The 16,570-nt window shown below is 37.7% G+C and overlaps 1 protein-coding gene across 2 annotated transcripts in view; it reads left to right on the top strand.

The window, feature by feature from the left end:
* The window catches only part of LRP6 (LDL receptor related protein 6), a 181,320-nt gene that overhangs the window by 19,604 nt on the left and 145,146 nt on the right, over window positions 1-16,570 (top strand). Inside the window, exon 2 of one of the 2 annotated variants that reach the window (XM_059082624.2) lies at window positions 2,064-2,457. The exons of the other annotated variant lie outside the window; for it this stretch is intronic. Coding sequence (XP_058938607.1) covers window positions 2,064-2,457 — 394 coding nt within the window. The remainder of the gene's footprint in view (window positions 1-2,063; window positions 2,458-16,570) is intronic. 2 annotated transcript variants of the gene reach the window in all.

The following is a 16,570-nucleotide window of genomic DNA, read 5'->3' as shown; positions in this document are numbered from 1 at the left end:
TTACTTGTAGCTGTCCAGTTTTACCAGCACCACATATTGAAGAGACTGTCTTTTCTCCATTGTGTATGCTTGCCTCTTTTGTCATAGATTAGTTGACCATAGGTGCGTGGGTTTATCTCTGGGCTTTCTCTCTTGTTCCATTGATCTATGTTTCTGTTTTTGTGCCAGTACCATATTGTCTTAATTATTGTAGCTTTGTAGTATAGTCTGAAGTCAGGGAGTCTGATTCCTCCCGCTCCGTTTTTTCCCCTCAAGACTGCTTTGGTTATTCGGGGTCTTTTGTGTCTCCATACAAATTTTAAGATTTTTTTTTTTTAGTTCCATAATAAATGCCATTGGTAATTTCATAGGGATTGCATTGAATCTGTAGATTGCTTTGGGTAGTATAGTCATTTTCATAATATTGATTCTTCCAATCCAAGACCATGGTATAGCTCTCCACCTGTTGGTATCAACTTTACTTTCTTTCATCAGTGTCTTATAGTTTTCTGCATACAGGTCTTTTGTCTCCCTAGGTAGATTTATTCCTAGGTATTTTATTCTTTTTGTTGCAATGGTAAATGGGAGTGTTTTCATAATTTCACTCTCACATTTTTCATCATTAGTGTATAGGAATGCAAGCGATTTCGGTGCATTAATTTTGTATCCTGCAACTTTACCAGATTCATTGATTAGCTGTAGTAGTTTTCTGGTGGCATCTTTAGGATTCTCTATGTACAGTATCATGTCATCTGCAAACAGTGACAGTTTTACTTCTTCTTTTCCAATTTGTATTCCTTTTATTTCTTTTTCTTCTCTGATTGTTGGGGCTAGGACTTCCAAAACTATGTTGAATAATAGTGGTGAGAGTGGATATACTTGTCTTGTTCCTGATCTTAGTGGAAATGTTTTCAGTTTTTCACCATTGAGTATGATGCTTGCTGTGGGTTTGTCATATATGGCCTTTATTATGTTGAGGTAGGTTCCCTCTGTGCCCACTTTCTGGAAAGTTTTTATCTTAAATGGGTGTTGAATTTTGTCAAAAGCTTTTTCTGCATCTATTGAGATATCATATGGTTTTTATTCTTCAGTTTGTTAATATGGTGTATCACATTGATTGAATTGCGTATATTGAAGAATCCTTGCATCCCTGGGATAAATCCCACTGATCATGGTGTATGATCCTTTTCATGTGTTGTTGGATTCTGTTTGCTAGTATTTTGTGGAGGATTTTTGCATCTGTATTCATCAGTGATACTGGTCTGTAATTTTCTTTTTTTTGTAGTATCTTTGTCTGGTTTTGGTATCAGGGTGATGGTGGCCTCATAGAATGAGTTCGGGAGTGTTCCTTCCTCTGCAATTTTTTGGAAGAGTTTGAGAAGGATGGGTGTTAGCTCTTCTCTGAATGTTGGATAGAATTCACCTGTGAAGCCATCTGGTCCTGGACTTTTGTTTGTTGGAAGATTTTTAATCTCAGTTTCAATTTCATTACTTGTGTTGGTCTGTTCATATTTTCTATTTCTTCATGGTTCAGTCTTGGTCCCCATTACTTTTTATTGTATGGATATATCACTGTTTGTTCATCCTGTCTGTTGATGACATTTGGGTTGGTTCCAGTTTGGGTTATTACAAAAAAGCTGCTGTGAACATCATGCACAGGTCTTTGTATTGACATATACTTTTATTTCTCTGAAGTAAATATCTAGTCTTTTAAGAAACTGCCAAACTGCTTTCCAAAAATGCTGTACCTTTTCACAGCCCCCGCACCCCCTCCAGGAGAGTATGAGTGGTCCACTGGCTCCATATCCTTGCCAGTTCTTGGAACTTTAAAAAATTTTATCTGATAGACATTTTAACAAGAAAAGACTGTCCTGGTAGAATTAATTTCCCCTCTTGCAACTCTTTTTATATTTAAAATGATGCAAAAATAATGCTTTGTGAAAAGATTTTGACAGTTTTCTGTACATTTATTTACTCTTTATTTTTGATAGTGTTTGCTCACTAACACTGATTTGAAACTCAATTTATAGGAACCAAGACATTTCCTTTGTTTTGACTTACATATTTTTCTTTTTTTGTTCTAGCGGCCCCTTTGTTGCTTTATGCTAACAGACGGGACTTGCGATTGGTTGATGCTGCAAATGGCAAAGAGAATGCTACGATTGTAGTTGGAGGCTTGGAGGATGCAGCTGCGGTGGACTTTGTGTTTGGTCATGGCTTGATATACTGGAGTGATGTCAGCGAAGAAGCCATTAAACGAACAGAGTTCAACAAAACTGAGAGTGTACAGAATGTTGTTGTTTCTGGATTATTGTCCCCTGATGGGCTGGCATGTGATTGGCTTGGAGAAAAATTGTACTGGACAGATTCTGAAACTAATCGTATTGAAGTTTCTAATTTAGATGGATCTTTACGAAAAGTTTTATTTTGGCAAGAGTTGGATCAACCTAGAGCTATTGCCTTAGATCCTTCAAGTGGGTAAGTTTTGCATCATGTACAAAGGTTATTGTATCTCCTTCTCCTGGCTGTTTTCTCTCCATTAGCATAGGCACCCCTTACCTCCAAGAGAAAAGAAACATCAGACCCCAGTTTTAGATTCTTTGGGCTTCTTTGTCAAGTAGATTTGAATGTGGGAAGTTAGGTCATGTTCTGAAAGTGAGGTGTGTCTGTAAATAGTTTTGTGTTTCTAGTATCCCTTAGGGGATAGCCATGTTTATAGTTTTCGGGTTTTTTTCTGCATTTATTTTTTATAATTACGAGAGGATACTCAGAAGGCGGAGAAGAAGGAATGATAATGAGTAGTATTTGATAGCTCAAGATTATATAAAAAATCTTCTGAATCTTATACCTTTTATTATATACACAATTGTTTTGTAATGCTGGTGTTTTTTATATTAAACTGATTTTTTTTAATATGTCAGTGTTGAATGAAAAGTAAAAATTAGGTTGTTAAATAACTCATTTTTAGTTAGCTAAACATGTATTTGCCATAAGCATTTATTTTCTTCCTAAATATTTGTGTTTTTATTATATATATATTTTTAGTGCAGATATTCTCTACAGAACCACTGATTTTCAGAAAGCTGTCTCTAATTTGGGCAACACAATGTATAGGGAGACCATGGTACCCTATTATTATTATTATTATTTTGGCTTCACCGGCACATAACATGTGGAACTTCCCCAACCAGGGATCAAACCCGCGCCCCCTGCAGTGCAAGCAAGGAGTCTTAACCACTGGACCACCAGGGAAGTCCAAAAGTTTATTTTCTAATAGAAGAGAAACTTAAAGCTATGGGCAGATCTTACTGTAAAATGTGAACTGTGTCCCCAGGTGCTTCTCTGTTACTGTGTTTCAGTCCTGGCATATACAGTTCCTTGCTATTTATCTATTGAATACATTGTCATGCCAGAGTCTGTCATGGCTAGGCTAGGTATACATAACTAAACATGAACCTGAAATGAGTTACTAATAATTGTTTAAAATCTAAAGATAAATAACCTGTGAATAACTCTTTTAGTACTTCATTTTCTTTGACTTTCAAGTATGTTGGAATGCTTTAAAACTCATTGATAGAAGGCAGTGGATTAATATTATGTAATAAATTGAAATTCGGGAAAAATGAAAGGTTTGTATATGCTCATTTCTCTTGATATCAGGCCCTTTTTGGTGACAAAAGTTAAAGAAGATACAATGTTATAGGAAAATGAAAAGTCTTTTCTGACTATAAAAGATATCATGGGCAATGGTGAGTGAAATTTTAGGGTGAGAAGTTCTAGAAAACATATATATTATGTATACTTTATATAATATATAAAAATGTATTTTTAGAGGGGCATTAAGAGGTATCTGCTAAAGTCAGATGGTCTTTTAATAAAGCATCAGAAAATATTATACTGACTCTAGTGGTAGGAAAAAGGTTTGTGTGTCCCAAGGAGAAGGTCACAGATGTTGAATGTGCGGTAAACTGTATTGATTGAAGAATTTGCTTCTTGAGAACTTGCAAGGTATTTTTGAGAAATGGAATCTGTTTGCCAACAAAGTTCGTTAAGTCTCAGGGAGTGTTGAAATGTTTCTGAGGTTACTGCTTCACAGAACACACAGGGTTTTGGTGCTTTCTGTGGTTATTAGGGAGTAATACGTTGATGAAAAGATAAATAGTTCTTTTTTTTTTTTCCATTTTTGACAGATTCAATCTTATAACTCTAAGGGTGATGATGGAAATTTCCCCAAATATCTGTTAAATGGTTAGTATGTTCAGAGCTCTGCTTTTTGTGTTCTTCTTGGGGAGAGGGGGAATATCTTTAAGGATTTACTGTTTTATTTAAGGAGAGAAAATTAGGAGAGCGAACTTTTCCTTTTTCAGAGCATGTTTATTTGCATTATGTAGTATGTATGTTTAGAGGGAAAGAGTGTTAAAGGAATTTGAAGGGCCACAGAACTCTTAAGGAGGATGGGTGGATAAAATAGCTAGATTATCACAATTCTGCAGTAGCATCTTATTTCTATAAGGGATAATGATTATGTGATAGTACATAGTCAAGGGAGATGAATTTATAGGCAACTATTGACTATTCAGGAGCTGATAATTTAATAAGTAAGTGAATCATTCTCATTTTGTCCCCTAAAACTGAGTTTTACTTCTTGGTGGCAGGTCTGATAAGTGTCTTAGGAAGTAAGTTTGCCGTATGATTAAAAAGTATTTGCATTAGCGTTTCCGTGGCTTGAATATTTACTAATATTTAAAGTTTGAATTTTCCAAAGACTCAGCTGGTAAAGGATACTGGAAGAATCAATAATAATGTGCTTTGAAGGTAGAAAGTACTGTTATTTAAGCTTCTAAGGGATGTTCAGTGAAGAATATGTATATTTTTCCTGAGGCCTAAATGGGGGTGGGGTCAAACACTCAAAGAAATGTCTTTCATTATTTTTGATGTCTGTAGTTAGTGTTGAGTGTGTTTGTGTGTGTAAATTCACTTTCTCCCCCTTTAACAGTTCTTCTAAAATTTCTTTTAATTTTTTGAAAGTTATTTTGTGTCAGATGGCTATTTTTTAAATGGTGCAACTGGAAGCAAATAGAATGCAGACAAATGGCATCATTTGGTAATTAGCATGATGAAGCGTATTTAAAATTATATTTTAAACTCATGCATTTAAAAATATATTTTATCAAACAGTTTTTCAGTATTGATCTTAGGTTTTATGTTAATGCTTTTAGTTTTAATGGAGTAGTAATTTTGGATCGAGTATATCACTTATCAAACAGAAGAGATGATTTTCAGATTTACTTTTTAGGGGAAAAATGAAGTTTGCTTTCCAGAGAAGGTACATGAAAACAGAGCTGAGGAAAAAGGTGGCTTTATCAGAGTTCTGGGATCCTGGGTTATGAAGTTCAGAAGCGCTGACTGAGCCTCTCTCACAGCAGCTTATGTAAAAGGAAAGCTATTGAATGACTGGTATTGTTTGAACCCTGGGAACTGGTGCAGAAATCTGTGTGCTTTTGGATGTATGGAGTTCTTTGTGCAGTCAGTCCATTTAGCCTAGATTGAAGGAAGATTTTTATTTCCCTCCCTAAATTTGGCCTCTGTTAGTCTGAGATTTTTTTTCTTTTGAGTGACTGGCAGTGTAGAATTCAGAATAAGGAGCAGGAAAACGTGTATATATGGAAATTGTTCCAGAAATGAACAACCATAGTTATAGAAAGCAGTATCCTTACTTAATAATGAGAGGTGATTCCTATGTGGCTGCTCCTAATGGTGGAACTCCTTAATCTGATCCACAGTGACTGTACTAATCTGAGTGATGTTCAGGACCTGCTGTTTCAGGTACAAATAAAGCAGTTCTAAGGGTCTTTTGTTGGTTAAGAATCTGTTCATATTCCAAATCATTTTGGATGTTTTTTAAAAAGTTAAATTTTAGTGATTCAGTCTGAAGTGAATTCATAATGAATAGCTTTGAATGATAACATATTTTAAAAAGTACATTTTTATCATTGTTAAGAATAATATTAACAACACTAAAAGTTCTGCTTTAAAAATGCTTGTAGAACTAGTTTAGTAGAAAAAGAATGATTTCTAATTTCCTTATCAATTATGTACGTATAGTTGTCATAACTTGAGTATGTTTAAAAGTATTTTCTGTACTGGTATATCCTAAGTGACTAAAATAGTTCCTGCCACATAGGAAGTATTCAGTAAATATTTCTGAGTGGCTGGACTTTATATTTTCTTTTATAATTCTATTAATTATCCTTGTTAGGGACATTTGTTTTCTAAGCAAATGTAAATTTTAGTATGGTCCTGTGAATTCTAAATCACTATGGCTTTGATTGCAATTGTTAATTTAAAACATAATTAAGATTTTTAGTCTTTTCATTTGAAATTTTCAAGATCATATTTTATAAAAATACACTCACTGGAGCATGTTTCATGTCACATCTTGCTGTGTTATTTACCAAGCAAGTCACTTCATTTTCTTGGACCTCAATTTCCTCGTCTCTAGAATGATGAGTTCCTTTCAATTTTGACATTATTTAAGTTTTAAAAGTCAGACATTTAAAGAAAGTACTCTAATTTTTAATTTATTTTTATTTTTGGCTGTGTTGCTGTGCGCAGGCTTTCTTCTAGTTGCGACAAGCGGGGACTACTCTTCGTTGTGGTATGCAGGCTTCTCATTGCGGTGGCTTCTCTTGTTGCGGAGCACGGGCTCTAGGCGCGTGGGCTTCAGTAGTCGTGGCACGCAGTCTCTGTAGTTGTGGCACATGGGCTTAGTTGCTCCGTGGCATGTGGGACCTTCCCGGACTGGGGCTCAAAACCGTGTCCCCTGCATTGGCAGGCAGATTCTTAACCACTGTGCAACCAGGGAAGCCCTAAGAAAGTACTCTAATTTTAAAAATTGTATTTTACAATTACATATTCAAGTCTAATTTAGGTTTGTTACACCTAGAATTGTGTTTCTGCAGAACAGATTCTTCTTAAAATTTTGTTTCTACTGCCCTTATTGCATATGTCATCACACTTTTTTAGGGTTGTTTCACCTCTAGTTTAAACCTTTTCCAGTTCCACTTGATGTAAACCGAAAAATATTTTAAAATGTCAAAAGATTCTTTTTGTATGAAGAATGGAAAATGTGGCCCATTACATTTAGGCAGACTGTGTATACTCAGATATGTTTGGAGATAGGTGTTTTTGAGATTACCTAAAAATTAAGAGTGTGTGTAAGAAAAGCCACTAATCCAGGAAATCTGGATAATAGGTTTAGCTTTACCAGCCTCTGGGATAGGAATCAAGGCCCTTGGAAGTGAAAACATTTTTTTTAAAGAATAAATAAATGTGATGAATTGGGTGATTGGGATTGACATGTATACACTGATGTGTATAAAACTGATGACTAGTAAGAACCTGCTGTATAAAAAAATAAATAAAATAAAATTCAACAATTTAAAAAAGACTAAATAAATGTGTGTGCATATTTATATGTATTCTTTTTTTTTTTTTTTTTTTTTGTGGTACGCGGGCCTCTCACTGTTGTGGCCTCTCCCGTTGCGGAGCGCAGGCTCCGGACGCGCAGGCTCAGCGGCCATGGCTCACGGGCCCAGCCGCTCCGCGGCACGTGGGATCTTCCCAGACCGGGGCACGAACCCGTGTTCCCTGCATCGGCAGGCGGACTCTCAACCACTGCGCCACCAGGGAAGCCCTATATGTATTCTTAAATGTTAGTGTTGGTCTTTCCTCTTAAAAACATCTTAACCCTCATCCAGTTTTTAATTCTTTATATCTAGTGATATACATCACATCTCAAATTGAGTTTTGATTTATGTGGTCTGATATTTTTATGTTCTGTATCTCCAAGGCCCACTTTTATTGAAGGAATATTGAAAGGGAGTATTTGCAGTATGACCTAGCCCAGTCTCTTAATAGCTTTCTTTGCTAAAAGCTATCCTTGCTTGCAGCATTGACCTTTTTAATTTATCCTTAAGGAGAACAATGAACAATGAAATTTTATGAGAGTAAAGAATAGATACCTTTAACTGAGTTCTTTGCATTTTGGAGATCTTACTTACCCTTGCTGTATTCCAGTATGATTGGCTCTTTAGAAATTATAGCAAAACAGTTTGATTGCTCCTGGTATTTCTGTCATTGAACCTTTAAGATTTTGGAAGGAGGAGTCTGTGATAGCTAATTTTTGAAGTAGGAATAAAATGATTGTCTCTAGTATTTTTTTTTTGCAGCATTTGATATTGATACCATATTCCTTTTAGAAATTTTCTCTTAAGACTTTCTCATTTTTATATTGTTGGTTTTCCTACCACTTGGACCACCCTTTTCCTTTCTTTATTTAACTCTTTAAGTTTAAAATGCATCATATTCTATATTCTTTTCCTAAGATCATATCCATTTCCATAGTTTTTGCACAGAAGCAGATAGCCAGTTATCCATAAAGCTCCATATCCTGAAGCACTGGTTCTGCGTATGAAATATCTGGCTCTGAACTCTCAATAACTTACATTTTTTAAAGTGTCCTGGTCAATTGGGGAAGCCTATTTTCTGCCCATTATATCCTGGGACTGGTAGGGAATTTTAAGGATCTTCTAGCTAAGTGCCTTCACTTTTTGGCTGAAGAAACTTAGGCCTTTGGCTAAAGTAAGAGAAAGTCAGATTCCTGGTTGAGATTTTCCAGTTCCACGTTTGGTGCTTTTTTCATCACAAAAGGTATCTTGCTGAAGCCATGTTCTTTTGCACATTTAATTACTTTAAAAATGCAACATGGTAGCTTTATTTAAAGGAGGATTTTATAAATTCTGTGTTTTTCGATTTACTCACTGTACTAATTTCTTATTTTACTATATTTTTTTGCATCCCACTTAATCCATTTGTGTTCAGCCTCCTTCTGCTTGCAGTATGTTCTTTAATATTCCTTTCAGCAGACGTCTGTTGATGGTAAACCCTTGATCTTTGTCGAAAATGTATGTATTTTGTCCTTATTCTTGGAATGATAATTATTTGATTATAGAATTCTTTGTGATAGTTATTTGCACTCAGTCCTTCGAGGGTATTATGACTTTAATTGTTGCTGTGAGAAGTCTGCTGTTTCTAATTATTGTGGCTTGGCAAGTAATTTATTATTATTATTTTTTCTGGTTGCTTAAAAGCAGCCCTTAAACATGCCTTAATTTAAAAAAAAATATTTATTTCCCTTATTTATTTATTTATTTTTGGCTGTGTCGGGTCTTAGGTGTGGCACATGGGATCTTTGTTGAGGCAAGCTGTATCCTTTTCGTTATGGCACGCAGTCTGCTTGTACTTCTTTCCAGTTGCGGCGCCCAGGCTCCTCTCTAGTTGTGGCTTGCTGGTTTTCTCTCTCAAGTTGTGGCACGTGGGCTCCAGGGTGTGTGGGCTGTGTAGTTGTGGTGCACAGGTTTAGTTGCCCCACAGCATGTGGGATAGGGATCAAACCTATGTCCCCTTTATTGGAAGGTGGATTCTTTACCACTGGGCCACCAGGGGAGTCCCTAAACATCCCTTAATTTTTTAAAAAAAATTTATTTTTGGCTGCGTTGGGTCTTCGCTGCTACACGTGGGCCTTCTTTCATTGAGGTGAGTGGGCTCATTGCGGTGGCTCCTCCTGTTGGGGAGCATGGACTCCAGGTGGGTGGGCCTTAGCACTTGTGGCTCACGGGCTCTAGAGCGCAGGCCCAGCAATTGTGGCGCACGGGCCCCACTGCTCCGCGGCACGCGGGATCCTCTCGGACCAGGGCCCGAACCCATGTCCCCTGCATTGGCAGGCGGATTCCCAACCACTGGGCCACCAGGAAAGCCCAATTTTAAAACAATTAATTAATTAATTTTAAATTTATTTTATATTTGGCTGCATTGGGTCTTCATTGCTGTGCGTGGGCTTTCTCTAGTTGTGGCGAGTGGGGGCTACTCTATTGTGGTGCGTGGGCTTCTCATTGCAGTGGCTTCCCTTGTTGCAGGCACAGGCTTCAGTAGTTTAGCATGCAGGCTCAGTAGTTGTGGCTCACGGGCTCTAGAGCGCAGGCTCAGTAGTTGTGGCACACAGGCTCAGTTGCTCCGAGGCACGTGGGATCTTCCCAGACCAGGGCTCAAACCCGTGTCCCCTGCACTGGCAGGCGGATTCTTAACCACTGTGCCACCAAGGAAGCCCCATCCCTTAAATTTTGACATTTTGCTGCTTTGTTCACTTTGTGTCTAGATGTGGCTATGTTTTTATTTATCCTGCTTAGAACTCTTGTTTCTAGAATGTAATCATTGTTATTTATTAATTCTAGAAAATTATTATCCATTATTTTCTTACTTACTCTTCATTCTCTTTAGTTGCCTTTGGATCTCCTGTTAGATGTATGTGGACCATGTAATTGTCTGCTCCTTGCCTCTTAATCTTGCTTTCATATCTTCTATCTTTTTATCTCTCCAGGCCACTTTCTGGTTAGTTTTTGCATGTGCCTTCCAGATAATTAATTCTTTCTTCAGCTGTGCCTAATTTTACAGTTTGAGTCAGTTGATTTTTTTAATATCAGCAATTGTATTTTGCTTTTCTAGTTCTTTGTGCCCCTTGTTTAAAAGACTTATTATGAGGACTTCCCTAGTGGTGCAGTGGTTGAGAGTCTGCCTGCCGATGCAGGGGACGCGGGTTTGTGCCCTGGTCCGGGAAGATCCCACATGCCGCGGAGCGGCTGGGCCCGTGAGCCATGGCCGCTGAGCCTGCGCGTCCGGAGCCTATGCTCCGCAACGGGAGAGTCCACGGCAGTGAGAGGCCTGCGTACCGCAAAAAAAAAAAAAAAAAAAAAGACTTATTATGAGAAAATGTCAGCCTACATGAAAGTAGAGAAAATAGTGTTATCAATAATATTAGACTTAGGGCTTCCCTGGTGGCGCAGTGGTTGAGAGTCTGCCTGCCGATGCAGGGGACACGGGTTCGTGCCGCGGTCCGGGAGGATCCCACGTGCCGCGGAGCGGCTGGGCCCGTGAGCCATGGCCGCTGAGCCTGCGTGTCCAGAGCCTGTGCTCTGTAACGAGAGAGGCCACAACAATGAGAGGCCTGTGTACCGCAAAAAAAAAAAAAAAAAAAAAAAAAAAAAAAATAATAATAATAATAATATTAGACTTAAAAATGTTACAAAAATAGTGTATAGTTCTTGTATTACCTTTACCTAACTTCCCTTAATATTTTATGTAATCATAGAATAGTTATCTTAGATTATTGTATCTTGATACAATACTATTAACTAATCTGTAGACTATATTTGAATTTCTCCAGTTTTCCCGCTAGAGTCCTTTTTGTGGACTAGGATCCCATGTCGCATTTAGTTGTTATTTCCTTAGTCTTTTGTAATCTGGACATTTAACCAGTCTTTGTCTTTGTAACCTTGACCTTTTGAAGATTACTGGCCATTTTGTAGAATGTCCCTCATTTAGGATTTGTCTGATGTTTTCTTGTGATTGGTTATACATTTTTGGCATGACAGAGGTCATGTTGTGCTCTTCTGTGGGCATCATATCAGCAGGTACATGATGGAGATACTGGCGATGTAACATTTGATCACTTGCTTATGGTGTTGTCTGCCAGGTTGGGTTTTTTTTTTTTTTTTTGTATTTACTTTCCCCCCCCTTGTAATAAATATTTGAAGCTATGCAGTTATCCTGTTTCTTATCATACTTTTCAGCATTTTTTGATGCTTTTTGCCTGCAACAGTTACTACTGTGGTGTTTGCCAAATGGCAATATTTCTAGTCCCATTGTTCCTATTACATGCATTATCAGTTAGAATTCCATCTTAAGGAAGAGCTTTCCTGTCTTTCCTATTTATTCGTTTATCCAGTTATTTATACTAGTACGGACTTGGGCATTTATTCTGTAGGTTATAATCCATTAGTGTCATTATTTCTTGCTTAGTGTTTTCCCATATTTTGCCATTGGGAGTTCCTTCAAGTTTGCTCCTGTGTCCTTTTGACAGGCCCTCATCATTTTTTAAACCCTTTTTTTTTTTTTTTCACTATCTTCATAGCACAAGATGTTCCAGATTCAACTTGTCCTTCTGCTTCACCCTTAGAATCAACCATTTCTCCGAGGGGCTCTGTTCTCCTTTGATTGGAAAATGGTATTGAGAAATTAAGATCTGGAAGCTTGGTGTGTTCATGCTGGATTTTCATTGCTTTTAAGTCCTCTCAGTGGACAGAGTTAAGAAATACATGTATGTATATACATACACCTAGTTGTGTGTGTTTCTATCTGTATCTACATATTAAAAAAAAAAAAAAAGAGTTCATGTTGATATCTCCAGTTCCAATCCACAGCTTACAGAAGTGTGTTATAGTCTTCTCCCCCCACACCGTTGGTCTGGTAGGTTGTTTTTCCAGTCTGTGATAGTGAGAAACCTGGTTCTCATTGTCCACAATGTATTTTCTTATTTGCTCAATTCTAGTATACAAGAATTTCAGAATTGCTAACCTCTACTCTTGTGAGAAACAAATTTATTGTCTAGAATACACTACTATGAAAATACTGTCAGTATAGTCAAAATACTGTTTTCCAAATTTATTTAGGTAATTTCTTTTCTTTCCCAGCCATTGCAGTGTGGCATTTGTAATATACTTATTACTGTTTGTGTTCCATTTTGAATCCCACCCCCCCATATCCTGGTTGATTTTAATTATCAGTTTATTTTGGGGTTATGTGAAACAATTAGCATGTTTCTAAGAGTTAGAAATAACACAAAAAGCTTTACTCAGAGTAGTGTCCGTCCTCCCTATCCTTCTACCATGGTCCCATTTTCACTTTCTTTCCAGCTTGTTGCCATTTGTCCTCTAGAATATCTTATTATCATTTATTTCTGGTTTTATCTTCTTGGAATTCTTTTTTGTGCAAATGAGCTGATACATATAAATTTTCTTATTATAGTCCCTTTTTCTTACATGAAAGAAGTACTAAAGACTTTTTTTGTACTTTCTTTTTTTTAACTTAATATATCCTGAATATCACTTCATATCATTTCATAGGGCTCTTCCTCATTCTTTTTTTTGAGACTGCCTAGTATTCCATTGTGTGATATAGCATAGCTTATTCAGCTATTCTCCTGTGTTTAGAAATTTAGGCTGTTTTGTTAGCTGAGGTGTTTTAAAGCAAATCACACAGTGACATCTCACTTTATGTTGCATCTCTGAAAAATAGACATTTTTCTGCATAACCACAGCACCATTGTCTTCCACACACCCCAAATGCACAAGTCTTTAATATTATAGTTTACTTATTCCATATGCTGATATCTTTCATAGCCTCAGAAATGCTGTTTTATTTGACGTGTTTGAATTAGGATTTAAAACAAGGTTCATAAGTTGCATTTGATTATGTCTCTTTAAGTTTCTCTAGAACAGTCCCCCCCATCTTTTTATTCCTCTCACCCTCTTGACTTATTGAAATGATTCTACAGTTGTCTTGTAGGATGTTCCAGATTTTGGGTTTTTTAAGAGTTATTTGGATGTTTGACTTATTTTTATTCCTTTACATTTCTTTCTTTCTATCTATCTATTTATTTATTTTTGGCTGAGTTGGGTCTTTGTTGCTGTGCGCTGGCTTTCTCTAGTTGAGGCGAGCGGGGGCTACTTTTCGTTGCGGTGCGCGGGCTTCTCATTGCAGTGGCTTCTCATGTTGGGGAGCATGGCCTCTAGGTGTGCAGGCTCAGTAGTTGTGGCTCGACGGCTCTAGAGTGCAGGCTCAGTAGTTGTGGCGCGTGGGCTTAGTTGCTCCGCGGCATGTGGGATCTTCCTGGACCAGGGCGCGAACCCATGTCTCCTGTGTTGGTAGGCGGATTCTTAAGCACTGAGCCACCTGGGAAGCTCTCCTTTACATTTCTTGTAAAATTAAAATTTATGATAGGAGACTTGGTTTGCAAGAAATTCAGTGTTTTGGCACAAATACTTCATAGGTAGTACTGAGTACTTTGTATTCATCACATCAGAAATGTTTTGTCCTACTTGTAGTGATGCTAATATTGAATAGTTTCAGATGATGAAAGTTAATATCCTTATTATAATACTGAGCTTTTCCTCTTATATCCTTCTTGCAATCTGTGGGATGATCATTTTGTACCATGCCAATATGCAGTTCCTCATCTGTTGATTGTTTTAACAGCCACTGAGTATCAGGTCTTGTATTGTTGTGTTAGGGATGTCTGTTACTGTTTTATGTTGTCTTGTCCCATGTATTTTAGTTTATCTTTTATGTGTTTTAATCATTTAAAGTACTTATAAATGTCTATCAGATTGTTCAGTTGTCTGAAATTCTTAGAAATCCACTTCTGTTCTTTGCTGTATTTGCTGATTCTTAAGGTGAACTGTTTCCTTAGGTGTTTTATAGTTTTGAATTGTGAGCTGATCTTCAGAGGGGTTGTCTGTGAGAATTCTGAGTAGCTTCTTGGCGGGGCGGGGGGGGCATATTACTCCAGAGAGGTTTGTTTTTGCCAAGCACCCTAGAGGTGTTTCCAGGGACCACTTTATTTTTAAACTGAAGAATAGCTCATATGTACTAAAATGAACAGATTTTCAGTGCAGTTTTGACATGTGTATATACCTACGTTATCAACCTGTTCAAGCAGAGAACATTTTTTCTATTTAATTTTTGGAATTTGGAGTTCCTGTACAACATAGAATAAATTCAAACTCTAAACCTATGTGAGGGCATCTTGGGATTACAAAGTCTTTGGTGATATTTCCCACATTTTCAGAGCCTAGGCCAAGGCAGAAAATTTCTTTGCCTCCTTCTACCAATGGCAGATTTTTCTACTTCATTGTTCCCCAAGGGTCTGTGCTTTGTGCAAAAATCTACTTCTAACCCAGTGCTTCTTGTGTGTCAAGGCCTTGTCTTTTTCCCTGCTTTGCCACTGAAACAGAAGTCCTCAGTTTCTGAGATGAGAATAAGCTGCAGGGTGGCTGTAGCATAAAGCGTGTACTGCTTTTTATTTCCCTATTAATTTTTGGCTCTCTAAGAGATTTCCCTGACTTTCCTACCTTAGTTGTACATTTAAAGGAGTGTTTACGTATTTTTATTTTGTGTATATATATGTATCAGTCCGTTTGGGCTGCTACTACAATACACCACAGTCTGAGTAGCTTATAAGGATAGAAATGTTATTGCTTACAGCAGCGGTCCCCAACCTTTTTGGCACCAGGGACCGGTTTCTTGGAAGACAGTTTTTCCACGGGAGGTTGGGGGATGGTTCAGGCGGTAAGGCGGGTGGTGGGCAGCGGCAGATGAAGATTCACTAGCTCCCCCCCCACCCCCCGCCGCTTACCTCCTGCTGTGCGGCCCTGGTTCCTAACAGGCTGTGGGCCGGTAGTGGTCCGTGGCCCAGGGGTTGGGGACCCCTGGTGTACAGTTCTGGAGGCTGGGAGGTCCAAGATCAAGGCACCACCTTGGTCCACTTCCTGGTTCATGCACCTTCTTTCTGTGTCCTTACGTGGTAGAAGGGCCTAGGGGTCTTTCTGGAGCCTCTTGTATAAGGCACTAATCCCATTCATGACAGCTCTGCCCTTATGACTAAGCACCTCCCAGAGGCCTCACATTCTAATACTATCATCTTTGAGGATTTCAGTACAGGAATTTTGAGGAGACATGAACATTCAGACCCTAGCAATGTATAAATCAAGTAAAAAGACTTACCAGTGGTTATAGGTGTTTTGTAAAAGGAGGGTTTTCTGGTTATGCTGTTATCAAATTACCAGAAATAGAGATTCTAACTTTTAGTTTTTAAATATTACCTTTTCTTATTGTGGATATATGTGCATGATAGTTGGGCATTATTCATACTTACTAATATGTGTACTAATGACTTCTTTTAATTATAGGTAGGATTATATAAGTAACTTCAAGGATCATGGAGTGGTTTATGACCTGGTATAGATCTGGTTCAGTTAGATTTTATGGCTCAGTTCTAAGTGTTGTCTTAATTAGTCACCTTTGAATGTAATTACATCCTGTAAAGGGTGAAAATGTATCCCTTTTGTTTAGCTTTATTTTTTTTTTTTTTTTTTTTTTTTTTTTTTTTTTTGCGGTATGCGGGCCTCTCACTGTTGTGGCCTCTCCCGTTGCGGAGCACAGGCTCCGGACACGCAGGCCTAGCGGCCATGGCTCACGGGCTTAGTTGCTCCGCGGCATGTGGGATCTTCCCGGACCAGGGCACGAACCCGTGTCTCCTGCATCGGCAGGCGGATTCTCAACCACTGCGCCACCAGGGAAGCCCTGTTTAGCTTTATTGAAACTGAACATTTCTGAGTATTTTTGTTAGGGGAAGCTGGATTCAAATTAAGTATACATACTAGATTAGGAGTCTGTAAATATTTTGGAAAATATATTATTTTTTCCTTATCTAATCATAGAAATTATATGCTTGGGATTGTAATAAATTTGTGTAAAATGGCTGATATCTAGTCCGATTGACAGTTGAGATATTTTTTACTTTATTGGCATAAGAAATTTTGATGTCTTGAAAACTCACTGTTTTCTTTACTTACTTTAATTACTTCCTAATTAAAATGAAGCCTATCTTCTACCCTTTACTCCATTTAAAAATTAT

Source organism: Kogia breviceps, chromosome 12, assembly GCF_026419965.1.
Source record: "Kogia breviceps isolate mKogBre1 chromosome 12, mKogBre1 haplotype 1, whole genome shotgun sequence".
NCBI lineage: Eukaryota > Metazoa > Chordata > Mammalia > Artiodactyla > Physeteridae > Kogia > Kogia breviceps.
This window is presented reverse-complemented; position numbering and strand designations above follow the sequence as displayed.